General features: G+C 36.2%; 1 protein-coding gene across 5 annotated transcripts in view; it reads right to left on the bottom strand.

Moving 5' to 3' along the window:
* EML4 (EMAP like 4) overlaps window positions 1-24,150 on the bottom strand; it is a 159,224-nt gene that overhangs the window by 58,945 nt on the left and 76,129 nt on the right. For 2 of the 5 annotated variants that reach the window (XM_045979110.1, XM_045979105.1), the window contains 5 exons: window positions 17,561-17,690; window positions 14,424-14,597; window positions 12,416-12,544; window positions 11,697-11,722; window positions 11,484-11,516 (listed from right to left, as the gene is read on the bottom strand). In XM_045979110.1, the coding sequence (XP_045835066.1) occupies window positions 11,484-11,516; window positions 11,697-11,722; window positions 12,416-12,544; window positions 14,424-14,597; window positions 17,561-17,661 (463 nt within the window). In that variant the 5' untranslated portion in view covers window positions 17,662-17,690. The remainder of the gene's footprint in view (window positions 1-11,483; window positions 11,517-11,696; window positions 11,723-12,415; window positions 12,545-14,423; window positions 14,598-17,560; window positions 17,691-24,150) is intronic. The other 3 variants (XM_045979106.1, XM_045979108.1, XM_045979109.1) reach the window with 3 other exon arrangements.

Raw genomic sequence — 24,150 nt, 5'->3', positions numbered from 1 at the left:
TACCACGAAAGTCTAGAAGGGATTGGCCATAGGACCAAGGAAGATTATGAGATCAGTTATATTCTTCTGGTGTTCCAGAACAACAAGCAGAGGAAAAGAAATTACTAAACTACCATGATAATTAGTAAACACAGCATAGAGCTTTTCATTATTCAATAATGAAGCTGCTTTTTAGTGAAATGTAATTAATCTCAACATTTTATTTCTTACTTGGCACTGTAAAAATTCCTTGGACTGAGTGGGAGGCTATACAGTATAATGGAGAGAATACAAGATTTGTGATCAAGTCAGACCTTGGTTTGAACTCCAGCTTTACCACTTACAAGTTTATGCCAATAAAAAAAAATTTTTTTTAAGAGAGGGAGGGAGGGAGGAGGGGTGGAAAGAGAAGGAGAATCTCAAGCAGGCTCCATGCCCAGCATGGTTATAACCCTGAGATCATGACCTGGGCCAAAATCAAGAGTTTGAACACTTAATCAACTGAGTCACCCAAGTGCCCCTAAATAAATCTGATCAATGACAGCTTAATTATAAAAGAAGAAATTCTGTGAGAGGGTATTGATAAAAATACTACAATCAATACCAAAATACTATTAGTTTGTTTCTCTAGACACATATAATGTTGGAACTCATAGAAATTTGAGTTCACCTAGTCCAACCCTCTACTTTTAGAGAAGGGGAAACCAAGGCTCAGAGAGGTCAACTGAGTTTTTAGACTGCGTTCCAAAATTCTGTTTATGATTTAGAACTTGTGAAACATTTTTATTCTAAAACTATGTTTTAGATCTGCAGCATTCAAAACAATAGCCACTGGTTCTGAACACTTAGAATGTGGCTAGTCTGAATTGAGATATGCTATAATTGTACAATACAGATTTTTAAGTCTTAGTATGAAAAAAAAGGAAAATACGTCAATGACTTTTTTGTACTGATCACACACTAAAATGATATTCTGGATATACTGGGCTAAATATATTAAGCTTACTCTTACCTGTGTCTTTTTACTTTTTAAAATGTGGCTACTAGGGGCACCTGGGTGGCTCAGTGGGTTAAAGCCTCTGCCTTTGGCTCAGGTCATGATCCCAGGATCCTGGGATCGAGCCCCGCATTGGGCTCTCTGCTCAGTGGGGAGCCTGCTTCTCCCTCTCTCTCTGCCTGCCTCTCTGCCTACTTGTGATCTCTGTCAAATAAATAAATAAAATCTTTAAAAAAAAAATGTGGCTACTAGAACATTTAAATGACATATGTATTATATATTATATTTCTATTGGATAGTACTATTCAGACACTACTAAGGTCCTCAAAAGTCCAATTACTAGACAATACAGCTTACTTATAATCCAAACAGAAGCTTGTGCTTTGTACCCTAAGAGTAGAAAATCAGAGAGTACAAAAGGCAAAGAAGATATTTCTGTTCTATTAACTTTGGGAAGAGTGAATGCTAGGCAGAAATATTTAATTTTTTTCTTTTTTTCTTTTTTAAGATTTATTTGTTTGACAGAGATCACAGGTAGGCAGAGAGGCAGACAGAGGCGGCGGGGGAGCAGGCCTCTGCTGAGCAGAGAGCCCGATGTGGGGCTCGATCCCAGGACCCTGAGATCATGACCTGAGCCAAAGGCAGAGGCTTTAGCCCACGAGCCACCCAGATCCCCCCCTTTTTTTTTGAGAGAGAGAGGGGAGCTTGTGCAAGCAGGAGGAGCAGAGGGCGAGGGAGAGAAAAGCTCAAGCAGACTCCACACTGAGCACGGAGCCCGAAGCAGGGCTTGATCCCACCACCCACCGAGCTCATGACTGAGCTCAGGACCTGAACCACAAGAGTCAGATGCTTAACAGGCTGAGCCACCCCGATGTCCCTAGGCAGAAATTTGGAACACTTCATGTTAATACTTTCCTTCCTTTGTCCTTCTCACTGCTGTTACTTCTCCTTTGGTCTACTCTTGTTAATTCAATCTTCTACTTTAGCATCTCCCCTAGGCTGCCCTATCCTGCAAAGTGCTCTAAACTGCAAAATGACATTCATATTCCTTAATCCCAACTTTTTGGGACAGTTGTCTAAGGTGCTCTGAGAAAAGCACTATTGCAGAAATTATTCCAATAGATATAAATAACTAGTTACTAAAGTTACTTATTTAAGTAAACTCTAGGGGCGCCTGGGTGGCTCAGTGGGTTAGGCCTCTGCCTTCAGCTCAGGTCATGATCTCAGGGTCCTGGGATTGAGCCCCGCGTCAGGCTCTCTGCTCAGCGGGAAGCCTGCTCCCCACCCCACCCCCGCCTGCCTACTTGTGATCTCGCTGTCAAATAAATAAATAAAATCTTAAAAAAAAAAAATAAGTAAACTCTATCCCCAACACGGGCCTTGAACTCAGGACCCCAAGATCAAGAGCTACATGCTCTACCAACTTAGACAGCCAGGTATCCCAAAGAAAGGTAAACTGGAGAAAGAAGTTAGTACCCGGCATACTCTGCTCTAAGATCAGTTCCTCTAGTGCTTTTTTCCCCACAGCTTTCTCCCTTTTGGAGAGTAAACAAACAAACAACCTAAAGGCTTTCAAAGGCAACAGCAGAGCTTTAGGGTTTTGGATTATGACTAATTTGTATAATAGGTACTGCCTATAGAAAACCTTCTAAACTTCTAGAATCCTTACATTTTAACACATCTTTCTCCCCAAAAGTTTCCACTTTAGATATCTACTTTTATTTGTATTTTATAATCTTTACAACTAAAGAGCCCCCCCGCCACTTGCTGAAAATTGGAATTTAAATTTTATATGTAACAATAATGTAGTGGAGTGTGATGCTATCTAGTTCCATCAAACCGGAAATTGGAGAATCTTACTTTAATTTGAGCTTTTACCAGTTCCATTCTCTAAAACCATGGAGCCCAAGAACAGGTGATGAAACAAAAGGTTAGAAATACTGACTATAATTTTGTAGTACAAAGTGACAAAGAGCATTTTAGGTAGGCTAAAATCTTTTCATAAAAAGAAATTCTCAAAAGATTTCAAGTCCTAATGATCCAATTATATTGTAATAATAATTTAATATTTCAAAATCCAATGAAACAATGTAATCTGTAAGAATCTTTGGACTTTGAATAAGTAACTTGATTTGTACAATAAAGTCTAAATTTCACCCCTTTCCAAGGGTCTAGCTATAAAAATAGATAAAATGTAGATCCCCAAATAAAAAAGGGGGTGCGAATTTAGAAGGATATAATCTAACCCTATTTTGCAGATTAAAAAATTCTTAGGTGGAGTGCTTGCCAAATAGTACGTAGATTTACTTGCTAGGACAAGAACCCAGGTCTGAAAAATATGACCGAATAGTAAATGCTACCTTAATTTTCTTTATTCTATAGGAAGACTTCTACTGGCTGGTAAATTTTACTGAATTCTTAATTACATAAGGGCAGGGCTGGGGGTGTGGGGGTGAGGGTACACAAACAAGGTATACATGAAGTAAACCTAGCCCCTTAGGAGCTTACAACAGAGACATAACCAAGTCTTAGGTAACTGCTAATCAACGCTTACACTAATGACAGTAAAAAGCCCACCTGAAGTTACTTTCCTGAATCTAAATCTCATTTAATCAAATTTCTCTTTGTTATTTTGTTTACAACTCTGCCATCAAATCACTTCAAGATAATCAGATATGGGTATTTGCTTAAGCATTTTGGATTATTTTTACTCATCCTAAAAAAGGCTTTCTTTGGGAAAAGGTGGGAAAGAAGTCTAGCCCAACAATGAGACACATATAACTTCCAAAAGACTTGTTGTAATATTGCTGAAAACTTTTCTGAATTACGTAAAATACGGCTGTTATGGTTGTATTTTAAAAATTGTCTCAAATGACTCACTTATATTCCCAGGAAAAGTTATTTTAAGCACTAAAGTTTTAAAAAAAATTTTATCTGAATATATCAAGTCAGATTTAATTTTTTAAAAATAAAGAGGCAGGCAGAGAGAGAGAGAGAGAGAGAGAGAGAGAAGGAAGCAGGCTTCCTGCTGAGCAGAGAGCCCGATGCGGGGCTCACTCCCAGGACCCTGGGATCATGACCTGAGTGGAAAGCAGAGGCCCCAACCCACTGAGTCACCCAGGTGCCCCAAGAGTTATTTATTTTAGAGAGGGAGAGCAGGAGCACAAGTGGTGGGAGGGGCAAAGGGAGCAATTCTTCAAACAGACTTCTCACTGAGCATGGAGGCCAAGATGGGGCCTAAGGTGGGGGAGAGGGGGCTAGACCTCATGACCCATGAGATCAGGGGGTAAGCCGAACCAAGAGTCCAAAGTTCAATCATCTGAGCCACCCAGATGCCCTGCCTCCAGCTCTTTTTCTTTTTCACTTCTTTAAAAGATTTTATTTATTTCAGAGAGAAAGACAAGAGAGTGCGCGTGAGAGCATGTGAGGGGAGGAGCAGAGGAAGAGGGACAGACTCTATGCTGAGCTAAGTGCCAGAAACAGGGATGGTGTCATGACTGGAGCTGAAATCAAGATGGACCGACTGAGCCACCAGGCACCTCTCTTTTTCAATTAACTGTAATAGAAAGAGAACCAGCAGGTCACAAGGGAGCAATAAAAACCTATATATGAAATTCTAATTAAATAGAGGCTTCACCTTTACTTTTAATGTTTTATTAATTAATTAAAGATTTATCTGAGAGAGAGAATAAGCACAAGGGGGAGGGGCAGAGGGAGAAAGAGAATCCCGAGCAGACTTGGTGTGGAGCTGTGGAGTCCGATGCAGGGCTCAATCTCAGGATCCTGAGAACATGACTTGAGCCCAAACTAAGAGTCAAAACTACAAGTTGGACACTTAACCAACTGCACCACCCAGGTGCCCTATGTTTTATTTAAAAACAACCTGAGTTAAAGCAAAATGTAAAGATTAAATAAATCCTGGTCTTTAGTACACATGTGCTTGCTATATTATTTGTACATATTTTTAGAAATATTAAAATATTTCAGTCTTTTAAAAATTAAAAGCTTTATTAAAGTAAATAATCAACAGAATATTTTTGGTAAAACTGTTCCTTGGAAAACCAATTGCACAGTTTAGGAACATGGCATGTGATTTGCTATGGTTCTTTCTGCAGCCATAGTATATATCACTGACCAACTGTACCTCTTTTCTGCTAAGCCTAATCACAAGTTTCAGAATTCTTTTCTAAGTGCTTCAGGAAAACGGTAACAAATGACAGAGTAAGAAACACATATGGAGTCTAATTGCCTGCCATTTCTGGACAGAGTGGATTTAACTGACAAGCTTGAGGAATGGAGATTTTTCTGGATAATTGCATTTTTCCAGTTTAGATTTTTAAAAAAGCTTGTGCCTGTGGCTTGTGAAAATACAGTATGGATGAAGTCTTTAACCAGAATAAAATAAATATGCACAAGATAAGGATGTTCTGTTATGAAATGTCATATTCTCCATGTCCAAAGGGGACAGGTTGGACTTCTTTTTTAACTGAAAATAAGAAAAAGAGGATGCCAGGAACTCATTTTTTTTTTTTTTTTAAGATTTTCTTTATTTACTTGACAGAGATCACAAGTAGGCAGAGAGGTAGGCGAGAGAGAGGGAAAAGCAGGCCCCCTGCTGAGCAGAGAGCCCCATGTGAGGCTCAATCGGAGGACCCTGAGATCATGACCTGAGCTGAAAGCAGAGGCTTAACCCACTGAGCCACCCAGGTGCCCCAGGAACACATATTCTTAAAAGTTGGGATTGTTTACATTAAAATAATAATAATAATGGGATAGCCTTTAAACATATTTTAATCTAGAAGACTGCTAACAACAACATCAAACATCAAGAAATAAGAATCTCTGCTTCATAGGACTTACAAAAAACAAAAACAAACAAAAACCAAAAACCAAAAACCAAAAGGACATTTCCCAAAGAGAAACCCTATCAGTTTTGTTTTAAAATACAGAGAATACATGGACAAAGCCCAGACTCCTAGGGATACAAGTAATGTTTATGTTGCACATTTAAAATGATTCAATATCTAAATTTCTGAAGTGAGTATATTTTTTGGAAGTATAATACCCGGTTTCCTGCCTTTTCTGCCCATTCACACTAGAACAGACTTAAAGCTAGCATACTTCTTCCTAAATTCGGGAACTGCAAAGTTTTGGATACCATCTTAGTAACAACAGGGATAAATTCTATCTGTAGCTCAGTTAAGGGCTTTTGGCTTTTTTAGTTTGTTTCAAACTGCATACCATCTTAGCAGGTCTATACTCCCTCCCAGTAGGTAACACAACAGAGACAGTGTCATTAGATCACTGCTATCCTTTATCCTCTTATAGACAAATTTTAGCTGTTCTTTCAGATACAATGCTCAGTTTACAGAGGTGTGATCAGGTTTTAGGACAAAACATGCCTGCAGCCAACAGGACAGAAAACAATACATGGCATGAACAAAAGACATAAATTAAAAGCAAGTTAGTTAAGCTATGGGGAGCTGTCTTCCATTTTCTATTTGCTGCAAGAAAGGGCTTTAAAAAGTTATTAAGAGAGACTCTTAGTGACATCTAGTCTAAGCCTTATGTATGTGAGGAAACTGAGGTCCAAGGTCTCAGAGTCATAGGGAAAACTTTATTCCCAGATGAACAATACTTCATTTTTTTCCCCATAATTTCCTTTGGCAAATTCCTAACTCATGCTCATAATTTCAGTTATTGAGGATTCTGATTCTTTAAACTTTGTATGGGCAGGTCATTTCACCCCTAACTATGTCTCAACATCTTATTCTTGGACTCTGCCATAACACTTTACTTCCCCTTCCCAAGTGAGGTGCCTAATGAAGCTTCTGTTACTTAGAATAAATCTGTATTTAATAAATGTAATGATTAACAAATAGAAAATTGTATGTACACTATAATCAATGACCTCTTTGCTGTCCCTTAACACAGCAAGAAAGCTCTCACCTCAGGGCTTGTGTACTTTCAGTTTTCTCTGCTTATGAAGTTCTTTTCTCCAGATATCCATATATTTCACTCATGTCCTGCAGGTGGTTCAATGTCATTTTATCAGAAATGTCTTCCCTAACCACTCTATGTAAAATAGCAATTCTCTACTCTTCTCATTATTTCTTAATATGTATTACCTCCTGACACATTAAATATTATTTTTTTATTATTATGTAGAATATAAGTTCCACAGAGTGCAGAGACTGTCAAGTGCTTATCCCCAAGTGCTTAAGAGCAGGGCCTGACAAAATAAGCACTCAATAAATATTTGTTAAAAGAGTGAATGTTCAAAATGTGTATCTGATAAAGAACAATAAGCGTATCAGAACAATAATGGCTGTCAAAATAATAAGATTAGTCAGGTTTTTTTCCCCCTTTCTCCAATTTTGTAAACGAGTTTAGTATTTTCAGATTATTTTAACAATGTTTTGGCTACACCAAATTACTTCTGTGTTTTACATAGCATATATTTCAAAATGACTTTTAGTGACTTTTAAAGTATTTTTCACCTACAGTCATTTTTAGATAGCTAGCATGAGACACTTCTCAATTCTTTAAGATATTATAATAACTGCTCTCTCATCTAAACACACCTATAGTTCTTGCATTGATCTAGTAGTTAAGCATGAATGCATCTAAGATTAGAGCTGTGAGGCAACACTGTGAAAGGAACTAAGAGAGCTATTTGAGGATTAATGATTTTTCCTCAATTAAGCATATTTCTTTCCAGTGGGGGTCTGAGTTATTCAGGCTCTCAACATGACCAGACTAATTAACTATGTACTAATTCTAAACAATGCTACAAGATGCTACCAGAGAAAAAGGATTTAAGATTATTTAAGTTTGGAAAAAACCCAGTAACATGCAATAATTTGAAGACATTCAGGTTCTCCTCTAGAAAGGAGGACATATGACACTTATTTTTCATATTAAAAAGATGTAATCTACTTGATTACCATAAGGATGAGTTTATAGACTGTATACTAATTTTATTATAAAATGTGTCAGATAGTTACCTATTTTCCACAATAGATAATTTTACAAAAGGTGCTTATAGTCCCCAAAGTTAGCTCAAAAAACTTTATCAGTAACTTATCAAATGAATAGTACTATATTAGATCCTAAATACTACATCTAATAATGAATAACCCTATAAGAAAACTTATTCACAGTTTAACCTGATGTGCTAAGTCTTTCTTACAGTTGGAGAAGAATCCAACAGAACTAGGGTGAAAAGTGATGAAATGAGATTCATGTTTCAGTATCTGAGTGTAGGTAAAGACTGAACTCAGTAAGAGTCTCTTTTTGGTGATATAAGCTGTCCTTCCTTCCGCACCTAGCCTCAGACTGTCCTGTGTACATCCCATTCCACTCCACCTCCTCTTGCTTTCAACTACAGTTCTCTCCTTCTACCTAAGTACTGATCAAAATACGCAGTTTTATAGCTCTTCTTGTACTCTGCTGTGGCTGAAGGATACAGGTCCTTCAGGTCAAGCTTTTTCTGCTACCACTCACCTAAATGTACCAAATGTAAATAGTCTTCTTCCCAAATCAAAGCAGATGGCTTGGAGCAAGTCATACTGGTCATTGTCAAAAAAGAGCTAAAGAAATTAATAAATCATATTTTTAAAAGATTGTCCAAAAATGGTATTTTGGATTAATAACTATAAGAAAATGTGGTGTAAAATATGCCATGCAAAATGAATACAAACTTTAAAAATATATCTACAATTTATATTAAATAAAGATAATCTACTTAACGGTTATCTTTTCATCTTAATCCACACATCTGAGTGCAAAATTTTACTGTCAGATTCACATATATCAATAATTAAATTTTATTTGGTACTATGTCCCAGGTACTACATTTTTAAAAAAGATTTTATTTATTTATTTGACAGAGAGAGATCACAAGTAGGCAGAGAAGCAGGCAGAGAGAGAAGAGGAAGCAGGCTCCCTGCTGAGTGCACAGCCAGATGGTGGGGCTCGATCCCAGGACCCTGGGATCATGATCTGAGCTGAAGGCAGAGGCTTTAATCCACTGACCCACCCAGGTGGCCCCCAGGTACTATATTTTATCTTTAACTTTTATATTAACTCTATGAGGATTTATGATTGTCTCAATAATAAGAAAACGAAGACTTATGGTAAAATAACCTGCTCGAGGTTACACAGCTAAGTAAATGGTGGAACTGGTCTCCGGACTCCAAAATACATGTTTAAACACTGATACTACGTTGTGTGCTACACTTCTCTACAAGTAGATTAAGTCTTATAGAAGCTGAAATCCAAAATTCTTACTCTTTTCCACACATCTCCTCCACCTCAAATGTTCCCCATTCCCCATTACTCTTCATAGATAGATCTCATTGTTCCTTACCTCCCATACTCTACCTATCTCATCTCTTAAACCATCTAGAATCCATCTACCAGGCCTCAACTACCTCACAAGCTGAAACACAAAAAAGTTTTCTATGAGCGTACAATCTAGTGACAGAGTCTATATCCAGACAGAATATAGCAGGTTAAACTGGAAAAATAATGGACTCTTATTCCAAAAATAAGGCTTCATGCAAACAACACTTGATATTATTAAATTCTAACATGTGGGACAACCTTTTTGAGTTAAAATTCTTTTAACAGTATTTATTTTCCTATAACCTTTTCCAGCTTTTCATTCAATCCTTCCTCCTAGATACTGGCTAAAACCCTGCTTTAGTGATGCTTCTGTAGCAAAATCCTTCCCTCTTAAATATTTTGTCTGCTTACCTAAATGACTTTGAAAACTGTCACCAATACAAAACACTCACTTACTATCTACTAATCTTATGTTCCTTTTTCCTTCCAAAGAACATACCACAACATGAGAAAGTGGCAGGCAGCTGTACAAGGATCTTACAAAATTTGAGCTTTAGCTCAAATTATATAATAATAATAATAATAATAGCACCATTTTATAGTTTTACAGTGTTTCCTATTTTTAAAGTGCTTTTCTTAAAAAAAAAAAAAAAGATTTTATTTATGGAGTACTTGGGTGGCTCAGTTGTTTAAGCATCTGCCTTTGGCTAGGATCATGATCCCTGGGTCCTGCAATTGAGGTCCAAGTCAGGATCTCTGCTCAGAGGGGAGACTGCTTCTCCCTCTCCTTCTGCCCCTCCTCACACCTATGCTCTCTCTCAAATAAATAAATAAAATCTTAAAAAAATTATTTATTTATTTATTTGAAAGAAAGTGAGCATGAGTGGAGGGGGAGGGGCAGAGGGAGAGAGAGAAGCAGTCTCCCCACTTAGCATAGAGCCCAAAGTGTGGGATTATGACCTGAGTTGAAGGCAGACACTTAACTGACTGAGCCACCCAGGCACCCTAAAGTGCTTTCATATACATTACTTCATTCTTCAGCAGTCATGTGAACTAAGCTTTACACGTACTATTCTCAGATTAGAAAACTATCTCAGAGACACTATCATTTTGCCTAGGCCCCAAGGCTATTATGCAGAAAAGTCAGGACCAAATTCTAGACAGAGACTCTCTATCCACAGCTTTTTCCACTATTTATCGTTACCTCTATTTTTAAAAAATGTTTTGATATCTAATAATTGTCTTTATAAATAAAATTTCATTTTCCCTTTCAACCATTATGTAAGCTATATGCTTAACTATAAAAAAAGGGAGACGGTATGACATAACTATAGAAGAATGACAGCAAAAATTAACTTCATTTAGAATTCCTATGTAAAAACAAATGATCCAAAGATTACAAATATTTTTCTTATTAGAATTTAAAAAAGTAAAAATCCATAGCAATCAAGTTAATCTCTAACAAAAATTTTAACCACACTGTATCTAATAACCCAGAAAATAAAGATAACTATGACACATAGAAATGAGCTATAAAAAGCATGCACAGAAAGGACATGCTTTCATTTAGAACAGCATGCTTCAATTAAATTTGCAGGCAATCTAAGGAGAATGTAAAACTGATGAAATAGAACTTACCTACTTTGCAATTAAATTAAGTACACATTTATATAAAGTTTGTTCTCCTTTTTTGGTCAGAACAAGCCAACAACAGCAAGTGGCCAGAAATTACAATTAATATAAAAGAAAAATTCAAGAGGAAATGGGTTTGCTAGACTCATTATATATTCAGTCTTAGTTTCAAGAAATGAGTGATTATTTGCAATGAAGTTGGCAAGACAGGAAATTAAGTTAAAATTTATCAATCTTTTAAATGGCTTTTCTCAGTGCAACTTTTATTGTTTTTTAAAAAGGGGGAAATTCTCTTTACTATTTTATACCTCTTCATAAAGACATATTTATCTCTACTGCTGACCATGAAACTTCAGAGCTCACAGAAATAAAATGGATTTTTAGAAAAATAGTTGGATTCAGTAGTCCAAATTATCCTATTTCTTATATTAAAAGGAAGTCAGATAGTATAAATAATGAAAAGCCAAATAAGAGATCCAGTAAGAAATTAACTTAGAAGGCGACCAACTGTGTAGCTTATTCTTACCTTGGTTGTTTTTTTCACGGGTTGACATTTTTGCTGGTTGAGACAAAAATGACAAATCTTACAATAAAAACTGGGCATTTTCTTAAATGACTATAATAAATGAACTTCTCTTTGATTATTATGAGCTAATAAAGTACAGTGAATAAAACAAGACAATATGCTTAAAAATTAGCAAAAATTTAACTGGTGTAGAAAAAGATTATAAAAAAATACCTTGGTTGATGATGACATCTTTATGCCTACAAAAAAAATTCAAAGATATTTATGTTATAATTTTATCTTGCTTATCATTAAGAATCACCTCAAGAAATTGTAAAAGCTTCAATGTCTAGGCCACACCCAAGATAAATCTTTAGAAGTGAAATTCAGACATCGGTATTTTTAAGTTTGTCACTGGTCTCAGCTCTTGATATATACATCTTTTTTTAAAAAATTTTATTTATCGAGAAAGCGACAGAGCATGAGTGGGGAGGAAGGGCAGAGGGAGAGGAAGAAACACACTCCCAATTGAGTAGGGAGCCCGATGCAGGGCTTGATCCTGGAGACCTGGGATCATGACCTGAGCTGAAGACAGACGTTTAGCTGACAGAGTCACCCAGACGCCCCCCAACATATACTGTTTTAGAAAACAATGAATATTCCGTAAGATACCTGAATAGTGAAAGCAGAGAAAGAACTTACAAAAAAAAAATCACTGAAATCTTAGGGGAATATAGAGATTTATTGTTTGAGTGGGGAACATTAACAGGAAGATAGCTTTCTTTCTTTTTTTTGGGACACTTAAAAGAAAAAGGAGACTTAGAACAAAAAAAATATAAATTATAATATAGATTTTAAAAAATGATCCAAAGCAGGCATATAATTATCCATGCAAGCATGACAGTCACAGAAATATTAATTTTCAGATATAACTAAGAAAGTGTAATACCTACTTGTCTGTATTTTTTATGACTTTTGATATTAATTTTGATGTTGAAACTGCTCTCAATAATTTATTACGACTCTCATCTGAATTTTCCCATGAATTATGTGACTTTTCAGCTGTCGGTGGTCGTTTTATGCTGGAAGAAACATATTAATTTCTTAGAGAAAGATTCTATGAGTAGCAATGACATGTAACTGACAGCTTAAACACAACATAAAACAGCAAAACATTTCCTTAAAGCTAATCCAGAAAAGAGAAGGAAGGATTAGTTGAAAGGCTCTGCCTGGATGAGTGAAGGAGTTAAGGCAATGACCAAATCTGTTTATAATGTTCACTATTATTCAGAAGATTCACTAGAAGAAATATTATTTGATTAAAAAATAAATCTGTACTTTTTGTTGATAGAAAAAAACACAGATGCTTAAATCCTAGAGTAAAATACTTCTCATAATTTGTGAAACTGTGAGATTGTGAAAAAACCTGTACTTTTTCAGAGTTATTACAAAGCTGCTATTTTCATCTTTTATATTCTCGTGTAATTAGATTATATATGGTACAAATGACACAAAGTAAAATGTGGGATTAAAGGTAAAACTCTTGTGACATCCTTTAAAGATAATTTCTCCCCATGATCAGAAATAAACATGACTTAACACAAGAGGGTTGTATTATCAACAATGATTCTATATATGTATAAATGAAATTATTGACTACTAAATGATTTTTCAGCTGCATTGCTAACTATCCTACCACTCATCCAGTCTCCAATACTTCTTGCAAAAGTATATCCAAAGAGCAATTTAGAATGGCAAGCGCATTTCCAGGAGACCTTAAGAAGCTGAAAAAAAAGATCTGGGACAAAGAAGATACCAAGTCAAATCAGAATCTTAAAGAGATTGATTATTAAAAAGCCACCTTTAACCACACACAATCCAAAGTTACATAACATTAATAAATTATATCCAAGAAAAACTCAACATGAGACCAGGCAAAAAAAATTACAAACCATTCAGACAGCATAAGAATCTGCGTGAGACACACAGACAAATCATTTTTTAGAAGTTAACCATGCATCAATCAAATGGAGAATGTTTGTTTTCCCAAATTTCTATTAGGGATTTGAGGCAGAATATTAAATTGAGCAAATAAAAATATATTATAAATTTTTGAGGAATGGCTGTCATTTTACTAAAATCCTAGTTAGTTCTGGGGGAATGGTTTAAACTTTCCTGAGATTTCCAAGCAGAAGTATGATGAATAAAATATATCTATACCTAATCATAAAGCCTGAGTCAGCATTTCTATAGCAGGCAAATTTCATTTTCAGTTGGTCTAAATATCTGATTACAAGACAGGTGTAGCACTGAACTCCCAGCATGCAGGTTTAGATCCCTAATTTAGGTTCACACACAATGTTAGAATGTTTCTCCCTTCTCCCCCTCTCATAGCTTTAAAATATTAATTATTACAGACACAGAGAGAAGCCCTCAAGCAAGCCTTTAGCATAGGAAAGACCGGTGAAATGGATTTATTTCTCTACTTAAGCAAGAACTTATCCTCCCAAAACCCAAAACTGAAACTGTGATGCAGTCACAATGAAGAGCCATTTGTGAAGGGCCCTTAAAAGTTCAAGGTTGTAATGATGCCAAAATATGATGAGGATAATTACAAATGGCAATTTTCTGTCCATGGTTATAAATTTATGCATACCTTAAATTTTGTAATTTTATTATAAAAATGTTGTTTGATATTAAAGTAGGTTATTAATAATGGCTTTCCATTCACTGTTTGTAACTGAGGTTTTCTTTTTTCCAGTTTTAACTGAGAAATTTTGACCTTAAATCTTTCTTTTCCAAAGTGCTAAAATACAGATTTTAGCAACAAAGAAGTGGTGGTGAGGGGGAAGCCACTAGGCTTTTCTCTTGGAATCCATGGATAGACAGCTTTTCTCAAGTCACAGAATTTAGGTATCATTACAACCATTCCCTAGCTCTGTACTCAGGGACAGTTAAAACCTTTTGGTGGGAGCAGAATTCTTGCTTTCTTGAGTTTGTCTGTGTATTTGGAGAGGCTGTGAAGAGGGCTGGGGAGAAGGTGATGCTCGAATTTGTGGACTTTGATCATTAGAATGAGATTCCTCTTTTTTTTCTCTCTGTCCTTGTGGTTTTTCTTTCTTTTTTTCTGTACCACTGTAAAATAAAGTATAACATGGAACAACACATATTTAAACAAAAAAAAAGATATTTCAAACGATGGAATTCAAAATACTAAATCATACAACTAATATAATTTACATTGCTTTCATTTAATGATGAAACTATTTCTTTAAAAATTCTGGAAGCTATTAAAATCTTCAGTAAAGAATTTATAAGAATTTTATGGCAATATATCCTATGAAGACTGTTTTGGGACCAAAATGGCCCAATGCATTTTGCCATCTTGGCATATTTTGGGGAACAACAGCAGCTCTCTTAACTGACTTCAACTTACCCAAATCAGAGCATCAGTGACACTTCCCATTACCTCTGTAAAACATACTGTATTATAAGCAAGACATACAAAACCCTATGTTTAGTAGATTATTCTGGTTCCCATTTCTTCTGTGTATTTCTCCTCTGGCCAGTTGAGTTTTAAATTTACCAGGAATTGTAGGTATCCTCCCACCAATTCAGAACCTGTTTATGCCATTGCACTGATTATTTTAATTACATAAATTAATTAAGTACAAAGAAAATTTACAAAATACGTGTAGAAAAGAGAACTGTAATTTCCATGAAAACTAAGTTGAATGCTCTGGAAGACGCCATAAAATAGAATTACTAAAAAAAAAATGCCATTAAATTTTATGTAAGTGAGACAATTATGCAAAGTTAAGGGGAAAAAAGTAAGAGAAAGAAATGGGTTCTAAAAACTCTTGCTCTGCCAGAGTTTTAAATTTCTTACTCAGTCTTAAAATTGAAAGTAACCATTATAAAAAATATTTGATGGCTGTATTTATGCAAGATAGTCAACAAGGAATCGTATCAGACACACAATCAGAAAGAGGGTGGGAATCTCGGCCTTTCATTAAAAAATTGACAAATCTATGTGAATATATTTGGAGTTAAAATAGTCAAGATATTTACGTACAAATTCTTGTGATTCTGCACTTCTGACTCTTAATTTACGAAGCCCTTGCCATTCCCAATCACTGGATAAGAGTCCTTATATTGCACATTTTTGACAATATTATAAACCAGATGGAATCAAGATCTGAATTCCATGGTTGAAAAGGCAGAAAACTATCAACTGTCTATAGTTCTTAACCAAAGGACATTTTATAATTTGACTATAAGGTGCATAATCTACAAGGAAGTATGTTTAAGAACATTTTAAACAAATATACATAGTAAATACAATCACATAGTAAAAGTTAAAAATACTAAAATATAATTTTTAAATTGAGAGAGAGAGTGCACACATGTACATGGTGGGGGGCAGAGAGGGGCAGAAAGAGAGAAGCTCAAGCAGATTCCCCGCTGAGCTCAGGAGAGTCCCCAACAAGGGGCTCCATCCCTTATCCCATAAGATCATGACCTGAGCTGAAACCAAGTCAGACGCTTAACCTACTGAGTCACCAGGCGCCCCTAAAATATAGTTTTTAAAATGACATTTAGTCTGGTTCAGTTCTGATACCTTGAATTCAGACTAGCCCCCAACTGCCTATTTATTATTCAGTTTTTCAAAGTATGTGCTGAGAAATGTAGTTCTACTTCAAAAATATCAAACTAACTTTGAAGTTTAAAACAGAGTTAGAAATTCTTTCTTGTTGGTCTTCAAACTATCCTGAATGCACAGGCCACCAGTCTTATGTGGGCCTGGTACAACCTAAGAGATTTTCCTCGTAGGGGTTAAAAGCAAAGTACAGAGCCTCTGCATCATAAAGTAAAAAGCCAGCTGGTCTTAAGATTACTGAGTTACTACTATACATAAACTGATAAATGTAGAGAACTACAGTTACATAAGAAAATGGGCTGAACGCAAAGTATTATTAAATATGAGGAGTTTATTAAAAGATTTCCACAATGCATTTGTTTTCTTATAATTTGTCCTTTTCTCCTAAAAGGGAAGCTTATGCAATACATTTTGGCATAGTTTGGACAAGGTCTTTAAAAGGCCTAAGGATCAGGGCGCCTGGCTAGTTCAGTCGTGGAGCCTTGGTCTCAAGGTTGTAAGTTTGAGCCCCATGGTGGGTGTAGAAATCACTTAAAAAGAAAAGATCTTAAAAATAATAATAAAAATAAAATAAAATGCCTAAAGATCTTGTTGTTTCCTTACCATTCCTATAGCCAATGTTTGGTTAACAACTATTAAATCCACACTGATGAATAATTTAGTCACTGACATTAATTAAGGCAACCACTTTCTATCAGTATATTTTAAATATTATTTCATTTAACTGAGGTATTTCCTCAGTTACTCTTTGAAGAAAACAGTTGTAAGATTATGTAGCTGATCTCTTATGGTCTCTCCAAATTCTATATGGGATAATTTGCTAGGAATTACATAAAAGTGGAAAAATTCTGTAAGCAATTTTACTGAAACAACAGATTAACTTATTGATGAAAAGAACATATAGAATGTAAATCTGTAGTTTACTGAAACTTTTTTCCTGCAGTATTTCTACTGCCTGCCTATCTACCATCCCCTAACACACCACACAGTATTATAATATTTTGAATTATGCTGTAATTTTATAGTCATGGTTAAGGAATAAAAGTTATAATAGTGTTGAGCCTCCTACTTAGATACCAAAGATTCTATTTCTCCTTTAAAAATTGCTGTATCACAAATGCACTGCCTGCTACAGAAAATTTGCTTATATAATTAAATACAGTGACGCATATCTCATCAACAAATGTTTATCAAAACAAAACCAAACCAGGAAACAAAAATACATTTAATAAGAATGCAAAGTTTCTTCACACAACTTGATAAATACATGAATGTAAACCAAGAATAGGCTGGGTGTCTACATTCATAGTTAAAGAATTCAAAGGACATGCTCACTTTAATTCCATACAGCTCTATTTCATTTGTTTTTCAAAAGTAGAATGAATTATCACTTCCAGACAATTTTAAGTTAGCTTTTCTTTCCCTTATAAATGGATACCTTTTAGCAGCAGATGAAAGAGTTTCTTTTCTTGCAATTGCAACAGAGCTGGTGTGGCTTGGCTTTCTGCTTGCACCACTCCCGTTGGTTATACAGGACATAGAAATAGCTTCTCGAAGGCCTGGAGGGCCTAAAAATGGTTAAGAAAAAAATTTTATATCAAACTTTAAAGTACTCCTCAAAAATTGGAAGTTTAAAAAATTAAGTCCATTAGCCTTAGAACTAAGTAAGCAAAGTGCTCCCTCTGGTATGCAGCATTCAATATTAAGGTCTCTAAACTTAATCTCATCAAAACAGACCTATAAAAAGGCCATGCTAAATTACTACACTGCAGCTGGACTTACTCTCTAGTGAAATGGTTTGCCCTCTAAACACAGCAGCTTTATGATGCAACATAAACATAAATGCAACATAAACATAGCAGCACATGATGCAAAGTAAATCTCAAATTTCTACATCACTGATTTTCAGAAATTTCAGTTCTACTGAAATCAAATTATTTAGAAATTTGAGAACCACAAATGTTAAATCTGATAATTATTTCACATAAATAAAGCATACATAAATAAAGCAACCTCTGCCTTCTTAATTTACATTGTAGAAGCACTGGAATAAATATGTGATAGGTATGCTGGTGTGGTTAGGAAAATTCAAAGTTACAAGATAAAACAACCTTTATCTACTAAAGGCAAATTCACTTAAAAATTTGAGAATAGAGAGGCGCCTGGGTGGCTCAGTGGGTTAAACCGCTGCCTTCGGCTCAGGTCATGATCTCAGGGTCCTGGGATCGAGTCCCACATTGGGCTCTCTGCTCTCTGCTCGGCAGGGAGACTGCTTCCCTCTCTCTTTCTCTCTGCCTGCCTCTCTGCCTGCTTGTGATCTCTCCCTCTCTCGCTCGCTGTCAAATAAATAAATAAATAAATAAAATCTTTAAAATAAAAAAAAAATTTTGAGAATAGAGAACAGTTTTGAACTTCTAGACTGTTTTCTCACATACACACAAAATCTAATTTGGCCATCTCACCTTTGTTTCCTTGCTTCTCACAATAAAAGCACAAAGAGTAAAAAACTTTTCTGTATGAAGCCTAAAATATTTGGCACCCTAGACTGTACCATATATGATGGTGTAACACTGCATTTTTGACAAGAACAAGCTGCTGGGGGCCAACTTGTATTACGATCACCTATAATGTTTCCTTAATATAGAGATTCCTAGACCTAACCTCTGACCAAGTAACTCAGAAGAAAGGAAGATGGAGATACCTACTGTATTTACTTCTTAAATTTCCCAGGAAAATTTTTATTTATAAGAATGTACAATAACTTCCAAATTATGCTAATATCACCGGTCATCAGATTTACTGCTAGTCTGCCAAACAGGTGACTCCTTGTTGTATTGACAGCTTTTTTTTTTTTAATTGTGGTAAAATACTTATAACAAAGTTGACCATTTTAAGCATTTAAAAAGGTACACAGTTCTGGGGCGCCGGGGTGGCTCAGTGGGTTAAAGCCTCTGCCTTCAGCTCAGGTCATGATCCCAGGGTCCTGGGATTGAGCCCCGCATTGGGCTCTCTGCTCAGCAGGAAGCCTGCTTCCTCCTCTCTCTCTGCCTGCCTCTCTGCCTACTTGTGATCTCTCTCTGTGTGTGAAATAAATTAAAAAAAAAAAAAAGGTACACAGTTCAGTGGCATTTAGTATAGTCACAATGTTGTGAAACCATATTGGATTGCAGAACATTCTGATTACCCCAGACACCCTCTACGCAATGAACAGGCACTCCCCATTCTCTCCTTCTTCCCCCCAGTCCATGTCAACCATTAATTTGCATTACCTCTATATATCTGCCTATTCTGAATACTTCATACACATGGAATCATACAATATGTGCTCTTCTGTGTCTGGCTTATTTTACTTGGCACAATGTTTTCGAGGTTTATCCATGTGGCAGTATGTGTATGAGTACTTTATTACTTTTTATGGCTGAGTAATATTCCATTGTATGAATATACCACATCTTGTTTATCCACTTATCTATTAAGGGACACCTGGATTGTTTCAATCTTTAGGCTAACGTGAATTGTGCTACCATAAACATTTGCTTACAAGTTTTCATTCGAACGTCTGTTTTCAATTCTATTGGTTATAGAACTAAGGAATAGAACCACTGGGTCACATGGTTATTTTATGTATTAATGAGGAACCATTAACACAGCAGCTATACCATTTATAATCCCACCAGCAATGTCTAACAGATTCTTATTTCACCACATCCTTGCCAACACTTGCTATTTTCATTTTATAAAAAAAGATTTATCTTGGGAGAGAGAGCAGAGGGAAAAGAAGAGGGAAAGAATCTCAAGCACATGCCCCACTGAATGTGTAGCCTGCAATGGGGCTCTATCTTACCATCTTGAGATCATGACTTGAGTCATAATCAAAAGTCAGATGCTTACTTGACTGAGACTTCCAGGTTGCCTGCATTTTTTAAAAAATTATAGCTAAACTTAATATAATAAAATGCTCAGTTAATAATGTTAAGTGCCATTTCACTGCAGTTTCGATTTGCATTTCCCTAATGAGAATCTCACTGAGTTTGTTGGCCATTCGTATATTTCCTTTAGAGAATTATCCATTCAAGTCCTTTGCTCATTTTTCAATAAGACAATGTGACAGAAATTGTTCACAATGCTCTCTTACAATCCTTTTATTCCTGAAAGGTCCCCACATTCATTTCTGATTTTAGCATTTAAACCTTCTTTTTCATTCTACCTAAAGGCTTGTCACGTTTGTTCATCTTTTAAAAAACCAACATTTGGTTACATTGGCTCTATTGTTTATCTGTTTTCTACTTCATTTTTCTATAATCTCTATTTTTCTTTCCCTCTTGCTAGCATGGCATTGGGTTTAGTACTTTTCTTTTTCTATTTCTTTAAAGTCAGGTTACTGATTTGAGATCTGTTTCAGCACAGGCATTTACAGCTACAGATTTTCCTTTGGGCACCGCTTTTGCTATATCAACTGGTTTTGAAATACAATTTTTTTTTTTTTTTTACTTTTTGTTACACATCCAAAAAACCCCATTAACCACTACATAAAAACAAACAAACATACAGTCTGCAATCCACTTTCTATGCCCTTTCAATGTCCCAAACCTCATTTCAAAAAGGAGATCAATCACACCCATTGGGTATGGTACCACAGCTGTAGGCCTATTATATTATTGCTATTACATCAAAGCCAAAAACCCCAAAAATGCAAATGTTGAAAAGGATGTGAAGAAACTGGAACCCTTGTGTATTTCTGGTAGGAACGCACCTCAACCTTCTGCAATCTGGCTATCATCTAACCATTTCACAGACATTTTTCTTGCCAAGATGGTGACCTTAGTTCTTTGTCACTAAATTCAATGGCTACTTTCCAGTGCTAATCTTGCTCAATGTTCCTTCAGCATCAAATACTGCTGATCACTCAGTCAAGGACAACGTCCTTAGTTACTAGGACACTGCCTTTGCCTGAATTTCTCCTTAGCTCTCTGACCACTTTTTCTCACTCTCACTTGCTGGATCTTCTTCTCCTGCTTAGATCTGCCCCCGACCCCTAAATTTATTTATTTGAAAGAGAGAAAAAGAGTGAGAGTGCTCAAACGGGGAGGGGCGGAGGGAGAGAGAATATCCAAGTTGACTCCCTGATGAAACAAAGTATTTTACAAAAGAGTAAAAGGCAGTTACCGGCATCAGGCATTCAAAATCTTGCAAGAGAATCATACTGGCAATGTAAATATGTGGTAAGTACAGTAACAGTGATATGAACAGAATATCATAGAAGTACAAAGACACATAACTCCGTAAAGATGATTAAGAACAGAGAGCTCAAGAAAGATTTCCTAAAAGAAATGCACAACAAACTGTTAAGCCAGGTAAAACGTAGGTGGTAAGATACTTGGATCTTATTCTAGTATGTGTAAAGAAACAGAAAGAATGTAATAGCTAAGTGGGGTGTGTATGTGCATGGAAGGGAGGAGGCAGACAAAAAGCTCTTTGTATGGTGAGGATGTAGAACAAGAGGGAGCAGAGTTCAGATGGCAGAGGTAAGCAGCAGTCAGATCATGGAGACTATCTAAAGAGAATAGAGACCACTAAAAGGTTTTGAGCTTAAAAAAGGAGTTAGTTCAATTTACATTTTAGAGAAAACCCTCCAGTGGCTATGTGAAGAGCAGATTTCAGGGCAGTGGTCCAAGCATAAGATGATGGGAACCTGAAATAAGAGCCTGGTAGTATGAACGCAGAGGAGGAATCCGTTTTAAGAAATGTTTAAGACTTTAAAGAATAAGGAATTCAGTTTGAGGACATTTTACATTTATGAATTCTGAAGGATATACACACAAGCAGAGAAATCTAGTAAGTAGATAGATAATTTTGAAGTGCTGAAGTCCAGATCTGGGAACAATTTGGGAAATGGCACTAATAAGTAAGTGGCTGTGAAAATCATGAACGTAGGTGAGTGCTGATGTAATCTCCTGCAAGGAATTTTCAAACCCAGTTTAAGTATTTATTCTAGGTACTCCCACAGCACCCTAAATTTACCTTTTTAATACCAATTACTTGTAATTTTGTAACACTGACCTGTCATCTCAGTTTACCTGAGGTCCTTTGGGAGCAAGGTAGTGTTTTTTATTTCTTTAATCTCCAGCACTTAAAACAGTGCTGTGTACTGACAGGAAACAGACACTGACAATACAGTAAATGGTATGGAGTAATATTAGTAACCAAAAGGTTGCTAGGTGCTAGGCATTGTCATAGGTACTTTACAAGTAGTATATCTTTTGATTTTAAGCATAATCCTAGCAGGGATTTACTATTATCACCCCAATTTTACTGCTGAAGAAATTAGAGAGATTATTAACATGTTCGGCGTTCTATCGAAGTAGGCAGTGAAATGAAAATTTGAGCTTTCTGATAACTTAGCCTGACAATTCCTAAATACTTCTGAACTTTACTATACTCTCGACTCACACAGTAAAGTTATCACTAGAAACTACTACATATTCAAAATCTCACAATCTAAGGGCACCTGGGTGGCTCAGGTGGTTAAGTATCTGACTCTTAGTTTTGGCTCAGCTCATGATTTCAGGGTCATGAGACTGAGCCCCACACAGGGCTCCATGTTCAGCATGGAGTCTGCTTGGAATTCTTTCCTGCTCCTCTCCGTCCACCTCTGGTCCCCTCCCTGCAAATAAATATATAAAATCTCAAAATCTCAGATCCTGGCTACCCTCAACCATAAGATCCTCTTGTTCCTACATCTATCCTAGTATCCTAGTAACTCTCTCTAAAGCGGTTTTTTTCTTTTTAAACCACCATTTCCTACTTCTAAAGCTTTCTTCTTTTTTTAAAATTTTACTTGAGAGGGAAAGCACAAGTAGAGAAGGGGAAGAAGCAGAGGGAGAAGCAGACTCCCTGCTGAGCAGAGCCAGACGTGGGGCTTGATTCCAGGACTCGATCCCAGGACTCTGCGATCATGACCTTAGTGGAAGGCATACGCTTAAACATCGGAGCCACCCAGGCGCCTCCAAAATTTCATACTTCCCACATTCAATTTAACAAGTACTTACTGAGTTATCCCAATAGTAGCTATGTTAGTAAGAAACTGTTCTGCCTTCAAAGAGTTTACAATCTAGGAGAAACATCAAATATACATACCAAAACAGACACACAAAAAACTTTTTAACTAATTCCAAGAAGAGACAAAAAATGGAAATATTTTCAGGAACTAGTTTGAGCTTTATAAATAAAGGAAATTTTTTGATCAGGAGAAGCGTAAAGGTGATCCATGGAGGAAGAACTCTATCTGACACTCAAAATCTTTTATTTATCTCAGATTCTCTATCACATGCCCATAGCTCCAACTGCAGACCTCTTCCACTCTCCTCATACTCAAGCTCCTTTCCTTTTGTCTCACAGGAAGGTGCACTTTAGTCTTTTTAACTCCTAATGACCACTAATTTTTTAAAAGTATGTTTTGAGCTGGGGACTCCTGGGTGGCTCAGTCGGTTAAGCGTCTGACTCTTGATCTCAGCTCTGATCTTGAGCTCAGGGTTATGAGTTTGAGCCCAGGAGGAACATCTCAGAAGTCTGATCTGTTGTCAAATGATAAAACACTCTCCCATCTCCTTATACAATTACCAGTCATTTTAGCCCAAGGGCCTATAAGGGAAATTCACACCTTCCAACCTGATTAGTGTAATTTACTTGTCAACAGCATTTATAGCAAACTTATGACAACCTTGTCTTCTCCCAAATGTTATTTGAAGTAAGAGGCAATGATACGAACTAGTGCCTATCTGCTATCCCAGATTCTATATAATTAGGATTGTTTTCTTTTAGAAAACTGACATCCTCCACATTTCAATTTTGCCTCAGGGTTCTCTCATTTCTCAAGTGGCATTTGCAATGCTTGATACTTTTGGCTTACCAACAGTTTCCTGGTTTAAGATGACTGATGCCCACCTTCAGATAAATTTGATTCCTTTGCTTGTATACCATTGTGTACTAACAGCTTGTCTTCACATAATGTCACTGTATTCTCAAATT

This window comes from Meles meles, chromosome 15, assembly GCF_922984935.1.
Source record: "Meles meles chromosome 15, mMelMel3.1 paternal haplotype, whole genome shotgun sequence".
NCBI lineage: Eukaryota > Metazoa > Chordata > Mammalia > Carnivora > Mustelidae > Meles > Meles meles.
Note: the sequence above shows the minus strand (reverse complement) of the source record. Positions and strands in the feature narration are given on the sequence as shown.